Genomic DNA, 19,747 nt, shown 5'->3' with positions numbered 1-19,747 from the left:
TTTGAAGCACAGTTTAAACATGTTTCCAGGCCTTTCTCAATCATTTCTTTTTCTTTCTCTAATAAATCAATAGGGCCCCGAAGGAACACCAGGAAATCCAGGTCAGAGGGGCCGTTTAGGAAAGAAGGTAGTATTTGTCATCTTCCCCGGTTCCCTTGCTTTTATCTGGAACTCAAATTTACATTACTAAATTCCACTGAACCAAAACTATCCCTGTTTTATGTCATGCTTCAAGCCAATTTTTTCTTGCTAGCCATAGCAATTAGAGTTGTCATAATTCTGCAATTAATAACATTCAGAACCTTAGGAAATTTAGATTTGTATCAGAATGTGCTTTTGCAACTCAGAAGAGTTTCTGCTTCTATTAAAAATTGCTAAGCTTTGGCTAAAACAAAACAATAGTAAGGCTTCAGCAGAGACTTCTTTTATACTGCAGACTTCTGGGTTCAGCGTTCTAATAACTACAGTAAACGTAATACCTATTTAATAATACTATTAAATTACACACTTTGAATAAGCATAAATCACATTTTGAAACTTAGTGTCAATCTCTTGTTATTTTTAATACAATAATGCCAACAGGGGGAAAAGGGGCAGCTTGGCTCTCTGGGAGAAATTGGACCTGCTGGAGAAACTGGCCAACCTGGAGAAATTGGTCCCAAAGGTTCAAGAGGAACTCGAGGTCCCATGGTTGGTACAGAACATGCTTACTTAAGAGCCCATGTGTTTCTGTTTTAGCAGAATCATGTCTCTTCATGGAAAGAGGCAAGTCACAGCTGTAGCACATATAAATATAAATAGTTGTGAGGTAGCAGGGAGTGTCCTTCCCAGCCTGTGTGTCCCATGGTCTTTCAGCATCAGAACAAGGCCTGTGCACCTTTCCAGACAGAAACCTGGGGCGTGGATCTGAAAGAAGTCATCTTAAGCTTTGGTCCCCTGACAGTCAGAGGAGTGGGATGGCAGAGCACTCCATGGAATACTCATGCCCCAGCCTCCACATATAACCTCCCTGCTATGGCTATTACTTAAACCTTCCCAGTTCCAAAAATAGAAATTGCTGGGTTTGCTATAACATGGATTAAGCCATGGCTGAAATAAAGCATTTCAGATGAAGATTACCACTCTATTAAATGGGAATCTCATCCAAAGTTAACTGAATTAAGTCTGTTTCCATAATAAGCTCCCAAAGCTTGCTCCACACTGCGTGACAGATGCACAGACACATCCAGAGAGGCAACATGCCTGTCTCAGTGATTCAGGGCCCAATCCTGTGACCACTGAAAGCAGCAATGTGTTACTGAACACAGGAAGTGCAGAAGTAAAGTTAACTATCTAATGGCCAATATATTCAAGAGAAGGACTCAGCTTCCTAAGGTGATGATCACCCTCAACTTCTCTTGGCATACTAGCATTTACAGACAGAGTTCCATACCTCTGAAAACTCAGATCCTTATAAATCTTAATTATGCACAAGGATTATAATGTTAGGACTGAAAACATCAATCATTTTTTCCACAGAACAGGGAAGAGCCCATTATTGTTTAGTAAATTAAGTTGGACCTAACAAGAAAGTTGTGTATATGTTAAATGGCAATATTTGAAGATTTTACCAAGTGGTGACTTTTTATAAAGTAGATGTTGTTGTAACACTTTACAAAAGAGCTCATTTTTCTCTCACTGAGTGTTGCATTTAACAGGGACACCCAGGAGGAATGGGACCTGAAGGAGAGTCAGGAATTCCAGGTTATGGGGTGAGTTTTTACTGAATTCATGTGCACACACATCCCAAAGTGGTACTTTAATTTCAGCTATCACTGGGATCTGTATCTAAACTACACAAATATCTTTAGGAAAGACAGATACTCACATATGTTTATATGACATGATTGTCTACTCAGAAATTTTAACCTTAGGCAACGATGACTGAGTTTTGTGAGTTCACTAGCAGGTTTTTTACCACTGATTCTAAACCCTTGTTTGTCCAATGCATCTCACCCCTTGTGAATAAAGTTCCTATGAAACTACTACAGCTATCCATTATGAAGAGAGTTCAGCAAACACCACAACCTCTGCTTACTGTCTGGCCAGGCAGTTTCCATTTCAGTAACAGAAACTGATTGAATGAGGTTAGTTGAAGGACATAAATATATTGTGACTTTCACTGAAAAACAGTCATGATCGTCATCAAAAGTCCTTGATTGAGTTCTGCTCTTACAGACCATACTGTCCAGTCTCTTTTCCAAACACAAACATCCATCAATGACCCTAACCCCGAAGCAAAAACCAGTCCAGCTCCCCTCACCTGTACTAAACCCTGCCAGAACCTGTGATTTCCCACTGTGCACAGAGCTTTTCCTGCACACAATCCATTTTCTTCCTAGGTCCATTGATTTTGTTGTCATATCATGATTTATAATTATTGACAAGCAGAGTAAAAACTAGAACAATAGTTACAAGCAACTAAAATAAAGTTTTAAAATAAAATAATTCTTTATTTATTTGTTTTGGAACTAATTATAGTTTGGTTTGGTTCTTTAGGGTCATCAGGGTTCTCCGGGGTCTACAGGGCCTCCAGGCCCCAAAGGAGAAAAGGTATGAAGATGGATTTTGCTTTCCTACAGTTTGTGAAATTATGAACAGAGGAAACTTTACTACATGCCTCCTATTTTTGATGGCACACAGCAAAAGCCACCATTTGCAGTATTTGTGAGAGAATAGGAAAAGAAATGCAAACTGGAGAAATGGATCATTCAGGGATGGAGTCTCAAATTATATTATTAAAAAGCCTGAGGTTTTAAAACACAAAGTACCCACTGTAAGAAACTCATTCTATTGTATCAGATAGCACTACTGCCCTTAGTGAGCACTGCTGGACAAAAATAATCAGTGCAGAACCAGCTAAATATTTACTTAACTCTAACTCTGTGAGTACACCCACAGATCTGCCTGGAAGTCCAACTGAGATGGACAAATGTCTGTGGTTAATTTAAAATGTTAGGGACAGGATGTGGCCTCTGTTGCTATTTTAGTGTCAGATTTACTGTTGTTCTTTTAAGTCTCAAGTCCTGCAAACAGATTTGTATCCTGACTGAAGTGTGTGTGACCCCAAGCAGGTACATGGATTCACTTCATGAAGATGGATTTGGGGTTGCACTTGACAGAGAAATACATTCTTATACTAGGGCCAGTTTTGCAATAAATACTGTTAAGAGGCATTTGGTGGTTGATGTTATAAATAGGTTTTGATACCATTTTCAGAAACAATAACTGAAAAGTAAATTGTTGGAACGTAGGTGTCTAGGATGTTTGATCACTTCTGAAAAAGCATTTTAATGCATTTTAAAAACTCTGAATAATATTCAAAATATCAGTCTCTTTGCATTTAATACTGCTAAGTATCATCTACAATAGATAACGTTTTGTTTATTAGCTTGGATGGCAGTTGTTTCATATTTAAAATTTAATGGAGTTCAGGCTTAATGTTGGAGTCTTCTGTACGCTTGTTTTTCTGCAGTAAGTGTGTTTCTCGAAATAGTGGAAGAAATTTTTTCCACTTGCTAAATATCCTGTTTATGCTCTTTTTTTTCTTTAAATAAAGAAATGATTAAATGAAAATTGTTTAAATACTTTTTTTTTAAATAACTGCCTTTGAGAATAGAGCAAATACCTATCATTTTTAGTCCTAAATGTCTTTGGGACATTTAGGTAAATATTAAAATGTTATGATTTCCATTGTGTTAGAACCATAAGCATCATATTCACTTTTAGCATCTATACAGTGTGCTCTCTGGTTTTTTATTAAAACCTGTGTGCATGGTAGACAAGGTTGAATTTCCAAGTTAACATTTTTTAATACTTGTCTCTGGTTTAGGGCTACCCAGGGGAAGACAATACAGTCCTTGGACCACCAGGGCCCATAGGTGAACCAGTAGGTCTTTCTTTCTCTAACAAATTATATTAGTGCATCTTGAGACAGAAACCAATGCTGTTCTTTCTGAAGCTCTGTATTGCTGTCTCAGGAGTCAGTAACCCCTTGCACAAAAATGATCCTTTAATGTGTAATCTCCCTCTGAAAAATGCAGTCATGTGCTTTTTCCTGCTTAAGTTTTATGTGCCCTCTATTTAATTAAACTAATGCCATTAGTCTTTGTGTAGACCAGCACATTTAGGAACAGAATTTTACCCTCTCTGTTTACCCTGAATTACACCTAATTGCTTTACTAACCAAAAATATGTTTTGACTTATTTCATTATCACTGCTAACTGATTTAACTGATTTAAAGAACTGCATTCTGTTGTAGCCAAACTGCCTCCGTAATGCTGACTGCTCAAACCTTGGAAGTGGGGCCCTTTCACCTGGTGGGATTCCCTTGTAGGAAACATGCCATGAGATTGCTGAAACTCTAGAGAGTATACAAGCAGTTGCACAATAGTATCTCCTGGTGCATATGCACTAGAAGTGACTGATCTATCCATATGTCAGCAGTAAGGGTATGTTGCAGTTAGTGTTGCCTCGGCACTTACCTTTACTTAAGTCAGGTGGGAAAGAGGCAGTCGCTTATTATTTCATCTAATGAGTGGCTGGATGTCTTTTGGAAAGGCTCAGCCATTCTTACTTTTTATGGGTGTGATTCCCTATCCCGTATTTTTTCCTTTGACTTAAATTTGGTGCATTTGCTACAATGAGAGTTAAAATTCTGGAGGACAATCCAGTTCCTTGTGGGACTGGAGTAAGGGCCTTTCCCTAAAGTAGAGCTAGTGAGGTGTCTGAATGCAGCAGGAAGAATCACATCAATCACAAAAATCATGCTATTCCCTCTGCTCCTGTGCAGCTCTCTCATGTGTGAGGCATGCTGAGGGATTGAAATTGCCTTTATATTTGGACAAACTTCAAGATTAAAGCAGATTTTGAGTACAGCAAGTAATTTCAGAAAAGAACCCCATTTCTAATGTGCTGTCTTACAGAAAGCAAAAGAGAGTTTTCCTTGCATTTCTTGAAAACAGAGTCTCTTCATTTATTCGTTCAGATTTTAAATTCAGATATCATATATACTTATATATGGGTATAAACCTGGAGAATTTCTACTGAGGTCAATGCTCCTGTTTCATTTAGATCCATGTAAATTGATCTCTTGGCTTCTAATCTTCAGTTACAAAATATTTTAGACAGTGGCTACTGTCTGATTGCAATGCATTTTGTTTAGAAAAAAAAACATGTTTATTCATGTTTATTCCTTTAGCCAACTTTAATATTTATATTCCTCAGTTCCATGTCATTGGTTAGTCTGTTTTGAGAGAAATCCCAGCTTTCTTTTTGTTCTTCACTGCAACATTCTTTCAGTTCAGCTGTTATATTTTGCTCTTTGGTTTTCTCTCTAGGGTCCCAGTGGTGAACGGGGAGATAGAGGAGAACCTGGTGATGAGGGCTACAAGGTAACACCTCTTGCTTTTTATTCTTTTTATTTGAACATGGCATGCCATGCATACACGTGGAGTAATGTAGCAGAAGTATCATCATCTCTCACAAGTGTGCAGAGGTGTACTTACTTACTGATGCCTCGCTGCACCGATGAACTCTTAAAACACTTCGGACCATCTTTCATAAGAGAAGTTGAGAGCTAAAACTCATGACTTGGAGAAGACTTGAGTGACCCTAGTGTGTATAAATACCTGGTGGGATGGAATGAACATAAAGGAGACAGAATTGTCCCAGCAGTGTCCAGTGACAGGACAAGAGGCACAGGGCAAAAACTGAAACACATGAAATTCCATTTGAAATGGCTTTTTTTACTGCTTGAGGAGGAGGGTTGAAAAGATTGCCCAGGACCATGTCTAGTCACGCTTTGAGTATTTCCAAGGATGGAGACTCCACAACCTCTCTGGGCAGCTTTTTCTGGTGCTCAGTCATCCTCACAGTTAAAAAAACCCTCCTCCTGCTTGAGGAGGAGGGTTGCACTAGATAATACAGATAGACATAGGAATAAATGAATGAATTGAATCTATGCTTACAGAAGTGCAGAAATGTTTAAACAATATGTAATTGCCTCTTGCAGTTTGGAGTAGAGAATGTAGAAAATAAAAGCTCCATAAGTTTGATCGTGGAGATCTGACTGTACTTTATCTGAGTCATATCAATTAATCTGGGTCTACCCACTACCCCCAAGAAGGGCTTTACAAGGAAGTCTATAGCTCACTGAGTATGACAGGCTGAGTTACTTGTATTGTAATATATTATATTTTCTCCTTCCTAGGGTCATATAGGCCTTCCAGGGCTTAGAGGACCTATTGGACAACAAGGGCCTCCAGTAAGTGTTTCAAACAAGTGAGATTTATATATTGACTGTTGAAAATATGTTTTCATCTGCATTCAAATTCTTTTCATTTATTTTTTTTTTTCAAAGGGAGAGCCAGGTGAATTGGGAGAGCAAGGACCAAAAGGAGAAAGAGGTTCAGGAGTAAGTAGAAAAAAGCAAAGCAAAACTGCACTTAATTGGGATTTGTGTGTTTTTACTGTTGACTGACTATCCTTGGAAAACTGTTATTTAAGGCTAGAAGTAAGTGTTTGGGTTTCCTTTTCATACCTGCAGGGAAAACAAAAATATAAAATGGAAAATTGCATACTGATCTGGGATAGTAAATGTGTGTTATTTGATAGGTAGGTGGTTTTACTTCGGATTGATATAAAGCTTTACAAGAGGCTCTTTTGGAAACATTTTGGTGATATTCAATTATACCCTTAACTGGAGTTCCTTGTTGCAAAGTAGCTCTGCAAGGCACCTGGGATTTTGCTTCTCTGATCTGTAAATGAAGCCTCCTGATACTGCACTGCACTGAGTTTTCAGGGATGTGGAAATAAGGAATTTGCTACAGAATACTAGAGGCATAATGAGAGAGCAAGTCATGACAAATATCAAACCCAAAGTCTTTCCCTTTCGAAATAATAGCTTGTCTCAGTGATGTGTTTAAAATTGGCAAAAGTGTTTTATGTTCTCTCATGGGCTGCATGTCATTGGCCTTTGAGATTTCAAAAGATTTAGGCTAAAAGGTTTCTAACAGTACCAATTGCCATTGCAACTTAAATGAGATATTTTGTGTGAAAAGTTCCATAGAGCAACTATATTAGAGCTCTAAAATTTTCTAGGTAACTACAAGAATCTGTAGTAGACTAGGACCGGGGAGCAACAGAAAAGAAACATGATGTGAAAACATTACCAGCATGTAATCTAGCCCTGCACTCAGACATGTTGCCTTTGACAAACTACTCACAGCACAGGATGAAATCAGTAACTGCTCTTGGAGAATGTTTTCTTTGTATTGCAAATGCTCCTCAGATTAATATTGCCTTTTACAAATGTGGAACCAATATCCAGCTTGGAGCAACCACTGGCATTACTGGTGTTGCTATAGCAAACCCTACAAAGGTAATCCTGTAAACTGCAATGCTGAATCATCTGGGTTTACGTATCCAGAAGTTGTAATGAAAACAATATTAAGTTCTTTGAATATGCACATTCCAGTTCTGATTGGTGGACTTTTTTTATCCAGTTCTTAACAAAAAGGCATTACATTAAGGAATAGAACAGCATTTTCTGTTTTTATCATATTGACATAAATTATAAAACATTTACAACTACAGTGATCCAAGCCTTTTCACTTTATTGCATGTTTTGTTTTATTGCAGCATAGTAATTTAGTATAACTTCTGCTTTAATGAACAGTGTTTAAAATAATTAATCTGGAAAATCTTGAAAGCTTTTTTCTACTTGTTCTATGCTAACAAACATTATTCTTGTCCCTGTTGTCAAGTCACTGCATCTTTTAGAGGGAGGATAAAATTAATGACATAGATCTTTATATTCTGTGGAGAATATCCTATAAACAAAGTTCTCTGAAAAGCTTTTCTTCCTTGATGCTTGGCCTCCTGCTCACTAAACCACTTACAAGAATATTGTCTGCTCAGTATTGCTCAGTTTTCTGAGACTACAGATTTTTAGATCAGTCAATATGGAAAAAAAAGGTTTTAAGTAAATTTTATCGTTTTGTACATCTTAGATAAAAAGAATGTTCCCATATAGGACACTGTTGTTTTCCAGTATTCTCCTTCACAGACACTTAGTGTGTCTACACTGTGTACTTTTCCTGAGTTCCCTTTTAAAGAGTACAGGAGATGCTGTAAAAGTTCACTTTCTCACAGACGGGTGTCTGAAAGAGAAGAAATTGCCAGCTTCATAATGAAAAATATTTTATGCCTCTAGCTGGGAAAAGTTATGAAAACTACACTATACTGATTCATAAATGGGAAAGATATATACAATTCTACCAGAAATTTATTCGCTTTTACTTGAAAAACTTTCTGCTGTCTTCTGGAATGGAAGTAGTCTGGTTCATAGCCAGGCAATGTGAACATGCATATTAAGAGGGGAACAATCTTCAGCTCTTAGGGGATTGAGTTTAAAACATTTGTCAGTTCACAAATGTTTGTAACTTTTAGGGACCCACAGGGAAGAAAGGAGCGATGGGTCAGGCAGGCAAACCTGGAATTCCTGTAAGTAACAAAATTCTAAACTCTATTTACAGGTTATAAAACAAAGAAAATACTAATAAAAATAAAACCAAAATTGAATCAGGCTGTGGTACCTACAGGTCTTATGTACACTCTAAGGAACCTTCTTACTATCCAGGAAGTGTAAAGGAGCACCTGTCACTTCTGAATGTTAATAATATTTGAAATTATATTGAATTATATACTGAATTATGTTCAGTTACTCACCATATGGAATCGAGGTGCGACTAATAGAACAACCAGGTCCTTCCCACTTGTAAAGTTACTTAATTAGATCATTTTTGCACGTGGCTTGTAGTCCATTTGGAGGTTATCACATTATATTGCACAGAGCAGTACTATTGTTCACTCCTAGCCCCATCAGTTCTTAGAACAGCTGCAGCCCTCAGAAGCTTGGATCCATACGTCCATGATGGATACATGTGGTAGATCCCTTGAGGTTTATTTGTTTCTCTTGCTTGCCCTGAGCTGAAATTTTTAATGTTCTTTCTGGATTTACTTGCATCTCTTTCTCCCTGAGGGAGAAGAAAGAGCAGGAAGCAGTAGGTGTTCTGTAAATATAGTTAAGAACAAAACGCATCAAGGTTATTTTGGTCCCCTAATAAATAGTACCACACAAGCACATATTGTAAATAACTTTTACTACCTCACATCAAAACATTGTCAGTAACTGGAGAAATGCAGCTGCTTCACAGAGCTTGTACCTGCTGAGCAGAGGGCAAGAATAGCCTACTGAAGGCAAGGAACTGTGTGTCTTTTGTAAATTCCCAGCTTTCTCCTCTGGAGGACTGCAGAGAGTGTGTCATTCAGCAGACAAAAGACAAGAGGGAAAGGCAAGACATACAGAGAAGTGAGGAGAAGGCAGTAAAACTAAAACTTTAAGAAGCTTCAAAGCACATCCCAAATGCAAGATACTTCAGCAACCAGAAATTGGAAATAAGATGGCACACTTTTTACATTCTGTGTGACTGTTGTTAACTGTACTTTTTCAGAAAAGATGTGTTGTAGTGAGAGTATTTTAAATTTCTGAGAACTGCATTCATAGATAAATCATTGCAGAAGTCCAAACCCCTTAAGACAGTGTATGCCAGTTTAAAGGGAAATAATTGTAAGGAAATAAATCAATGTTTTGTGCAAGTATAGCCACAGTTACCTTATTAGAAATTTGTATTTATTTTGATATATTAAAATTTGAACAGCATAAATTTCTGAAAGTATTACTGTGTAGTACTAAGTATTTAGTAAAATAAAGACTGAAAAGATATATGGTTGGGAGCGGGGTTCAGAGATAAATAAATTACTTTATCAGGTTTCCTTGCTTCAGTTAAAGAGTCAACACTCAGCCATCTTCCAGGCCTGGTGCACAAAGGGGGCAGCTCCATGATTTCAGCTCAGATCCCAGAACACAGCAAGTCTTAGGTTAAACCAGCAGTATTCAGAAACCTAACTCAGAACATCCTCTGCGAGTATTCATTCATATCACTGGGTCTGCTATTAAGGAGGGTTTAGGAAATACTGTGACTGAAGTCTAGTTGTGTGATGGTGAAGTGCTATATTTGATTTGAATTTGTTTTAAGGGAAAACCAGGGCCAGCAGGGCAGAAAGGAGCAGTTGGGTACCCTGGACCAGAAGGCATTCCTGGGAACCCTGGCAAGACTGGGCTGTTGGGGAAGCCTGGCCCTAAGGTAAGTTGCATTCCACATTGCCTCTATGTCATTTTGCATTACAGATTTTCTAGGGTTAGGTATTTAAAAAGGAAGAACGGTTCTCAGTTCCTTCAGCATCTTAAAAGTTAGACCAATCCTTTTGTTTTCTTTCTTTTTTACTCCTGATACTCTGGCCAGGATATAAAGTTAGCATAAGGGAAGTGTGCTGTGAGAAGAACTATTTCATTAGTCTATGTTAGTAGTAACTACAGCTCAGTTAAAATGATTTCTGATTCAGAGAGGCTGCACGCTTCTGTTCTGAAAATGAGCCGTAGATCCCAACTGAGACTGTTTCCTCTCAAGCTCTGAGATAATCCCACATTTTCCTTATTGTCTTTGAATTTATAACCTATGCCTCTCTATACCTAAATAATTCTGAAGCTTTGTCCAAAATCAGTGAAAAAGAGTATAAGGTATGTGGAAGCATTCTTGGAAACAGGTTTTTTGTCTGACTGTTCTTTGTCACCTGTGGGCCAAAGGTGGTGACCTGGTGCCTCTGGGAGTAGTGACACAGTTTTTCAGTTAGTCCCTCCAGAGAGGAGGAAAAAATTCCTTTAGTTATTCTCATCACTGAAAATCTGATCACTCTGATTTCAAGTATGGTATTTCTCAGTAGTTCTACTTAGATGGACCAGTAATTGTTATAAAAGGTTGCCAAGTTAGATTTAGTGTTAGGAATTAATTAAGGTGCTGAGTGAGGCATTGTTGTTACAGATATGAATTTTCAATCTGGTTGAACAAAGACAGAATTAAACATAGGGGGCAGGTGTACCCTATTTGAGCCTCTCCAGTTTCAGATCATGAACCTCATCCAAGTTCTTAAAATTCTTTGGAGTTGGATTTAGGAGTATCATCCCAAAGAATTGTTATACTTTTGCATTTCCACTGAAAATGTCATACAATCATATTAAAGATGACTCCATTACCCCATTACAATCTGTAATAAGGAGAGGCTTATAACAGATTTTTGTCACAATGAATAAAAAACCAGAACTTTTGCTATGTATGTTTGTAAGTCCATTGGTCTATAAGCCACAGCATCACATTCAAAAGCCCTGAAAATCACATTTAATATGAAAATCTTATTTCATATAAACCTTTCATTTTTGTAAGTGCATAAATGAATGTCATGTGAAATAAAAAAAAATAGATATCTATACACGTATATATTTCTACTACATTACATCAAAGAAATATTCATTATGCCTGATACTTAGAAACAAACATGTTGAATTTTGAATGTTTCTCTGGGAAGGTAGTGTCATTTTGTTTCATGTGAAGTTACTTCTCAAAAAATGAATACTGTAAATCTCAACCATATTTTCAGCCTTTTACTTTTGGAATATTAACAGAAATATGACACTGCTGATCAGAGTCTTTCTATGTATTCTGATGTATTATCTGTGTGTGTCCATGTGTACAGAAAGCATTAAGTGTTTTTGACTGATTTTATGTTAAAAGCCTGTCTTAGCATACAGTGAAAAAACGTGTTTGGCTGTTCTACTTGTAATCCATTATTTTCAATTTGTTAAGGGTAATAAAGGAAACCCAGGCTTACCAGGTCTGGCAGGTTATCCTGGAGCTCGAGGTCCCAAGGGATTGTCAGGCATACCAGGACCCATGGGAGCACCCGGACTAAAGGTACACACATAGGATCTTGTTGTTTAAGTACAGTGTTACTGATGTTGCTGAGTCTTCATACTGCAATCAATCACTGACTGTGGAATCACCATACTACTGTTAATCATATGAGTCACCGAAGTCAGGACTTACTTGAAGGCTAAGACTACAAGTTGCATTGACCTCATCTCCATAAACTGTAATTTGAAAATAGAGATGCTGTTCCCAAATCCAGAAGCTGTTCAAAGCACTTTTTACTTACTCACTCCAGCTTTACAGCCAAATGTTTCCTGACCTTTATTTCTAAACTTCTGTAGCTACTGGAACAGTTGGGATAATATGTATATTTGAGCAACCTATCAGCAGAGAAGTACTATAATTTCAAGCCTCAGTCTCAAGTTTGGGAGCTAATGACTCACCTGGGACATCCATTTATCATAGGACTTAAACTGTTCTTGTTCAGTCCTATCAGAAAGAAATAAAATTGAGTGTGCTCCATTTTCCAGGCAGTTCCATGTACCTGACATCAGCATATCCTTAAATTAATTACACTAATTTCAATTTTAAAATAATCAAAGAGTGGAAACAGTACAGATAATTTTCTTCATTTAGAATAGAATTTTTTTTCTCTAAAATCATGATTTGCAGTGCTCTGTGAGATTTTATTGATAAGCAGTTCTTTAAAACCTGAAATTACTTTAGAACTGGAAATACTGTCCTTGTTATATTTTCATGAAAATATTTTTGTATAAACTGTATTCACTATTTGCAGTGTTTACTGCCAGTGCTCCCAGTCTGAATCTTACTCCTTTGTCAAGACAATGTGCTGTAGGAGGTGCATGCAAGGAACAGATGAGTTGAGGAAAAACTGTTGCCACATATACTACCAAATAAGCATTAATAGTGGACATACCAGAGTCAGACCAAATGACTGTCTTTGTTATAGCAGAAAGGTAAAACTTAGGGAAGAGCATAAGCACAAAGCACGGAACATGTATATTCACAGTTTTTATTGCAGCTCAGTAACCTCCTGAGCTAGACATGATTTCCATGTATTTAATAGTCCTGAGGGATTTGTCTTGCAGGAACTTTTCTAGTTTCCATTTGAATCAATATAGATTTCTAGTCTAACAGCAGGGAGTTCCACAAGCATGCTACGCCTTGCTCAGAGGATTACTTTCAAAATTTACTTTTAACCTGTCTATTCTGTATTTCATTTTGTGAATTTTACTGTTTGTACTGGGAGATACCATACTAGAATTGATTCAACATGTATGGGTTTTACATTTCCAAATCAAGGAGCAGTCAAGTCACATCTGCATTTCTGTGTATGTATAATTATTGAAAGCGTTTTTGAGGGAAATAAAATGAATGGATTAAGTCTATTTCTTAGAGAGAAAGCATGTTCCACACTTCTGACACAAAAGACTTATTTACACTTATATCTTTCACAACTGTAAGAAAAGTTATATTTTCTTCCTATTTACAGGGTGAGAAAGGACTTCTAGGTCATCCAGGAAAGCGAGGAAAAAGAGGCCTTCCAGGATCACAAGGTGACCAAGGACCAACAGGAGACACTGGACTGAAAGGACAGACTGTATGTAATCACAGCTGTTGATGCAAAACAGGTAGCCCAAGAGTTACAACCATGAAATAATAGTAAGGATGCCTGCTCCTATTACAGGGAGAAGATGGAGATCAAGGTTTAATGGGGTTTCAAGGATTCCCAGGTCCAAAAGTATGTGCTTGTTCTTTTCTGTTAGATTTTAAGCCATTACAGAGAGGGAGAACATTAGGAAAGAGTAGAATTAATCATCTTTAACAGTAATTTGTTCAAAATACCTCTGAACTGTTGGAACATGGCAGGCAGAACTGCGTACTCCATGCCTAAGGATAAATATTCTGGGTCAGTGCACTTGATATTTTCACTGTTACTGCTCTTAGCAATTATCTTGCTTTCACTGATTACAAGAGACTGAAACATGTGGATAGCTAATGTCCATATTTGATTAAATTGTTCCTTTGTGTTTTCAGGGTCCTGCAGGGGACATTGGCTTAGTTGGAATTCTGGGCCCGAAAGGTCCAACAGGCCAAGTTGTAAGTGTTTCAATCCATGAAAGAGATTGTCAGCGTGGTTTGCACGTGGCATACATTTTTAACTCAGAAAACTGTCTTTTTTCTTATTAACAAGGCCAGAACCCTTAACAAAACCTTTCTGTCTGAGACTATGACTCTACTAGAAGCACTTTGCTTGTACTGCAACACTGCTCTGGTTGCAACGTGCTTACGGACACACAAGCAGAGCTGGGTTTTTAATATTGAAAGAAAAGGCAAGCTCTACTTACTCATTGTGGCTCTCCTAGCATGATTTTGTCTACACAAGTAATCTTATGACTGGTATATATTTGTCTGCTGGGGTTGAAATTTCCTCTTACTGGCAAAAGTGCTGATTGTATAACTCTGTCCTACAGCAAAAGAGAAAAGGATCAAACTTCGCCTGCAGTAAGATAGAGTGGTGCTCAGCCATTATTGATTAATAGGCAGTCTTTCTTTAATAAATATTTTCTTTTTATCATCCATCTTACAGCATCAAGTGTTGTAAGAGAAAAGGTTGCAACACAGAAGACCTTAGTTCAAAATGTTCTTCTCGCTCTGCTGCCATTGCCACTACAGAACTGAATTTGTTCAGTAAACCAGATGCATAACAGCAGCTTTAGGGGCCTATTCTAATAGCTGCCTTATTTTTCTAAATATTCCTATACAAGATAAACACTGGACATGAGCAGTTTGCTCTAAATGAAATGGAATAGGAAAGTAACATTTTAACAGCACTTACTGGCAGCCTTACAAGACTATTTGTGGCCAGTAATATAGCTCAAGATATGGTTGATTGTAGCTCAATAAATACATAGTCTTTTGTAATCAGAGCACTTAAGTTTCCACTGTTTTTAGTGTATCAACTTTCACATTAAAGAATGTGTGTGGGCTTTCCAACCACAACTATTACAAGTTATTAAATTACTTACCTTAGTGATTTTGTTGCAACGTGCACTCAATATTTAGAAAGAGAGTATCACCATGATCTTTTGGATATTTGACAGGGCTATGTGCTGAGCAACTTTAAACCAGAACACATCATAGGGATTTTCTTAATTTTGTAAACACCGTGGACTAATAAATTCTTTGCTTGTTTACAGGGATATATTGGCCCTGTTGGTCAAGAAGGCATAACAGGCCCAACTGGCAGGCCTGTAAGTTTCCCTTTATTTTGGCATAATTTGTTTATTTCACCTACCCTTTCATTAAGTAATCTTCTTTTGCAACTGGCAACCTTCTGATTTTTTCTGTTTGCAAATAGCCAATTGGACCTCCTTTTTTTATACCATACAAGTGAGCTGATATGTGTGTCTCCAGCATCTGTAATACAAGAAAAAAAATTACAAAAGCCAATGACAAAGTCATTGCAATGGCCTTCTGTCAAAGTACAGGACACAGAGGGCATACCTACAGGGGCAGTGAGCAAGTCAAGGTGTAAAACAGCACATAGTAACTGCCACCTGGATATCCTTTCTCAACCTTAGATCTGAGATATCTAGAGAGTATCACACTTGGTTTCAATATAATTTATTTTTATATGTTGTGAGCTGAACTGTCCAGAGTGCCCCTCTAGATACTCTGGGAATGCCCATGAACCCTTGTAAGGGTCTTCCCTTACATGATGAGGTCCCTGTTACAACTCAAATATCATCTCAGCCTTTCTGACAACCTTCAGTGCACCCCAAGTTGCCTGCAGTGGGGAAGCTCTGTCCTCCTCCCCATTTCCATCACTTGTCACAATCTCAGTGCCAGAGCCAGATTTGTTTTGCAAGAGAAAACCCCATGGCTCATGTCTGCAGACTGCCCAACCATGCAAGGTAGTTTTAGAAGCTCTTTGGACCATGCAGGTTACTCTGATGAACTAGACATGGAGCAAATGAGAATATCTAGAAACTGAAATAATCATAAAAATAACAAATACACAAAAGTAATAAATACAAATGAAGTGAAAAAGAAGGGTAATGTTCCATCTACAATTCTTTCCACTTGTTGGGAAAAACAGTACTTTAAATCTTGCTCTATTCTTTTCAATTGCACCAAGGAGAAAAACTTTACAGTTGTGTGTACTTGTATGAAGGCTTTTAATAGACTTCATATTGAATGTAAGAGTTTGCCATTATCATTCAAAAAGCATTATAGTTGAATATTACTTCTGTGTTATGAAATGCAGCCATCAAGATACAAAATTCTTCCAGGAAAGAACTGTAAGATTGTTGCCATGCTTGGAAACAGTTTAAGTGCAAAACCAGCCAAAAATGTCACAAAAACTGTGTCTAATCTGATTGTGAGAGGAAAACTAATAGTGTAATAAAAACACATATGTGATGAATAGATTTCTGCAGTGATGAGGAGTACTGAGTTTTTTTCTGTGCTCTTAGGATGGTGAACTGTTGATGTATTACAGTGGATGAAATTGTGGGGAATACAGCTGATTGACAGGGACAACAGATACATTTACAGGGAAAAAACATATTTACAAGCTGAAAAAACAACTTTCTGTATATAGAAACTGCAAAATGTTTTCAAGTAATTTAGTTTTCTAGTAGTACAGGAAAATCAAACCCCCAGAGTTGTAAATACTTCCAGAGATGAGACTGGACTACTTTTCATGTGAGCAGTATAATTCGCATGGTTATTAATCTGCTTATTTCAGTTGTAGGCATCTAGAAAGCATATTGCATTAACAACTTCTCTTTCTTACAGGGACCAAGAGGTGAAAAGGGCACAAGGGGTGAAATGGTAAGATGAAACAATTTTGGGCTTTCATATTTTTGGCTGTGTAAAAACTATTCATATGTTACACTGAGTGTACTCTTGCATGCTCTGAATGCCAGGCAGTTGTGTTGTGCTCTGGGAGAGCACTGGCCAAGAAAGCTGTTAGCAGGTGTCAAAGGTCTAACCCTTTCTTGTTCCAGTTTACTTATGTAGATATGACCAGTGGCTGTGAGCTGTTGGGCAAGTGATCATAGAGCAGGCACATACTCCAAATCTGTCCTAGCTCAGATCTAAAAGAAAAATTTTCTGTTGCATTTGTTGTCAATGCTCCAGTGCCTCCCAGAATGCATGCACATGTTCATAGATCTGTATCATCTTCTCTAGAGAGGGAGAAGTTCAGGAGAAGCCTAGGCCTTGTCCTGATGGATAAGGATGAGTGTCCATGCAGTGTATCCCAACTGTAGGAACAGAAGGCAGCACAGATAGGTTATGACCTTGCTGTCTTTCATTTTTCAGTAAGAATATTACACTAGTTCTGGTATGTTAATAAATGTTGGATTTAATTTTAAAATTGTGTGAGTTAGTAAAATCTCCTATTAATAATGGCTATGTGAACTTAAAGCCATTAAGTTATCATGTTTACAGCAAACATGATTTCAAATTTGATAATTACGATATTACCTTACACAGCAGATGTATTAGTTCCTTTTTCAGTAACTAGCAGATGAGATCTTGCTCCTGTAACTCTTCCCCCATCTTTCACCCTATCTCATTTAAAATAATTTAGTTTCACTTATCTTATTGTATTTTGCTTTTAGCAGCCACCTGTAAAAAAATCCAATCTGACTTATTAAAATGTTGAAAAATAGAACAGAAATATTATGAATATCTTAAGGAATTAAAGGTTGGAACTAAGCTTCTTCTACATGTCTTGGAGACCTTTATTCCTTTATTCTAATGCTCTTCTCTTTGGTCCTAATGCTCTTGAGGCATCTACTATCTCAGAATAAGAGAAAAACTAGTTTCTTAATTTGTTCTACTATTATCGATCTTAACTCTTTTTCTACTGTTTGTTCATAAGAATTATTATGACAGCATAGAGCTAAAAATGCTGACACTTGAAAAACCAATAAAACCCATTCAAAACAGTGAACAAGAAATACCATTTCCATTATTGGTGCTGGTGTTTAAGAAGTTAATTCCTAAATAAGTTCTTGAGTTCATCAAGATAAGTTAATCCAGTAAGACTGTCTTCAGAACAAGAACGTTTAATTTTAAATCATATACAGTGGCATCACTTTCCAAAAAAACAAGGGATTTATTTCCAACTATTTTCAGATACAAAGGAGAGAAAATTATTTTCATCCAACTGTGTATTCTGAGCTTTTATTTATACTTCTAAAATTTATATTGGCATTCTTCCTAGAATCACCTAGATTTTAACCTTTTTGTACTATCCAAGTTTTAGTTATATTTTTTAGTCTGTCAGGGTTACAGTGTTCATTACTAGAAAAAAAATGTCCTTTTATCCCCTGGAAAATGGAAGGTAAAATCATGTCTTTTTATTGAGATCAGTGGTGAAACAAGGCTCATGTCCTGTAGGCCATTTCTAGATAGTCAGAAACAGAGTACATTGAAAAATCTTAATCAAAATTTAATCAATAATTATTGAAACTATTTTTCAATTCACAATATTCATTTCGTTGTGATTGGACATGGAATACACTCAGGAATATTGTTTCAGGATTCTGACATTTCTGAAAGTGAATTTTCATTTCCTGAATGTTTTTGTTTCATGGCATGTCACCTAATCAATTATAATATACAATCATAAGATAATCCAGGTTGTAAGTGATCTCAAGGCATTTAAATCGGAAGCTGGTCCAGAAAAGAATCAGATCTGAAATCAGACCACATCACTCAGGGCTTTATTAACCCAAGTCTTGGAAACTCCCAAAAGTGGAGATTGAATAATCTCGCTGGGTAATGCATTCCAGTCTGTGATTATCCTCGAGCTGAAAAAAGATATGATAAGGCATAATATTTAATTTTCTATTATCATATTTTATTTTAGGTTTACAATCATTAATGCCAGCTACTAAACTCCATTGTATATCAGACTATTACATTGCAGGATGTTACTAGGCTTTACACACTATGAAATATGGTGAAATAACATCATGATCACAAAAGTGGTCAGGGAAATTTTAACATTAATATTTTTGTTAAAAATACTGTCTTCAAAAATTTCAAGTGTCTTGGAAAATATGGAAGTCCTTGGGATTGCTCATGTTTTCAGGTATCATTGCATATAAAATTAGGGCCTTGCTGAATTAGAAAAAGATTGGGACTTTGGCCTTTGAACTTCTGTTCAGTCAAATAAGGTGATTAAAGAATTAAAGAGTACACTGAACGTAACTGGTTTAGTCTCTGCTTTTGTTTTTATGAACTGGAATTACACTTTTCACACTTAAACTCTAATGCGATCAAAGGGCAAATTAAGTAGATTTGTAAAGGTAATCCTGTACATTCCAGCAAAACACTTAGCAATTAACTCAGTCCATGAAAAGTGTAATTTAACCTTATTTTGGTGCCATGCAGCAGAAGGAGGTAGCACTGGTAAAACCCCTACAGAATTTTCAATGTACTCTGTGCAGTTTCATTATATTTTAAAGGTTTGTAAAGATAATTGATACATCCCTCTGAAGTTTTAATGCATGTAAGAAATGTAATATCCCCTCAAGTAGTTCACAATAGTCAACAAATAGCATTCAGTATTTCTCTTTTTTCACATGGGTTTTATTGACAAGAAGATAGTGAATCAAGACAAATGACATTCCTCTTTTGCAAAATACCTCAAACTCATTGTAACAGTGTAGGTTTTTATTTTCAAAACATTCAGTTTTATCTCAGAAACCACTATAAATTTGAGCTCTTCTTTTCCCAAGACTTTTTGAGTCTTAAAATTGTGACACATGCCAAGAACATAGAACATTAACTGGAGCATTCAGTCATCTGAAAAATCTACTGGAATGTCTAAATCTCA

The 19,747-nt window shown here is 36.9% G+C and overlaps 1 protein-coding gene across 1 annotated transcript in view; it reads left to right on the top strand.

Moving 5' to 3' along the window:
- Nucleotides 1–19,747, top strand: part of COL24A1 (collagen type XXIV alpha 1 chain) — a 127,455-nt gene that overhangs the window by 98,588 nt on the left and 9,120 nt on the right. The window contains exons 38-53 of the mRNA XM_050307085.1: nucleotides 74–127; nucleotides 583–690; nucleotides 1,698–1,751; nucleotides 2,539–2,592; nucleotides 3,872–3,928; nucleotides 5,380–5,433; nucleotides 6,252–6,305; nucleotides 6,402–6,455; nucleotides 8,492–8,545; nucleotides 10,141–10,248; nucleotides 11,803–11,910; nucleotides 13,379–13,486; nucleotides 13,574–13,627; nucleotides 13,924–13,986; nucleotides 15,087–15,140; nucleotides 16,690–16,725. Coding sequence (XP_050163042.1) covers nucleotides 74–127; nucleotides 583–690; nucleotides 1,698–1,751; nucleotides 2,539–2,592; nucleotides 3,872–3,928; nucleotides 5,380–5,433; nucleotides 6,252–6,305; nucleotides 6,402–6,455; nucleotides 8,492–8,545; nucleotides 10,141–10,248; nucleotides 11,803–11,910; nucleotides 13,379–13,486; nucleotides 13,574–13,627; nucleotides 13,924–13,986; nucleotides 15,087–15,140; nucleotides 16,690–16,725 — 1,074 coding nt within the window. The remainder of the gene's footprint in view (nucleotides 1–73; nucleotides 128–582; nucleotides 691–1,697; nucleotides 1,752–2,538; nucleotides 2,593–3,871; nucleotides 3,929–5,379; nucleotides 5,434–6,251; nucleotides 6,306–6,401; nucleotides 6,456–8,491; nucleotides 8,546–10,140; nucleotides 10,249–11,802; nucleotides 11,911–13,378; nucleotides 13,487–13,573; nucleotides 13,628–13,923; nucleotides 13,987–15,086; nucleotides 15,141–16,689; nucleotides 16,726–19,747) is intronic.

Source organism: Myiozetetes cayanensis, unplaced genomic scaffold, assembly GCF_022539395.1.
Source record: "Myiozetetes cayanensis isolate MyiCay16 unplaced genomic scaffold, myiCay2020 scf12, whole genome shotgun sequence".
NCBI classification, from domain to species: domain Eukaryota; kingdom Metazoa; phylum Chordata; class Aves; order Passeriformes; family Tyrannidae; genus Myiozetetes; species Myiozetetes cayanensis.
This window is presented reverse-complemented; position numbering and strand designations above follow the sequence as displayed.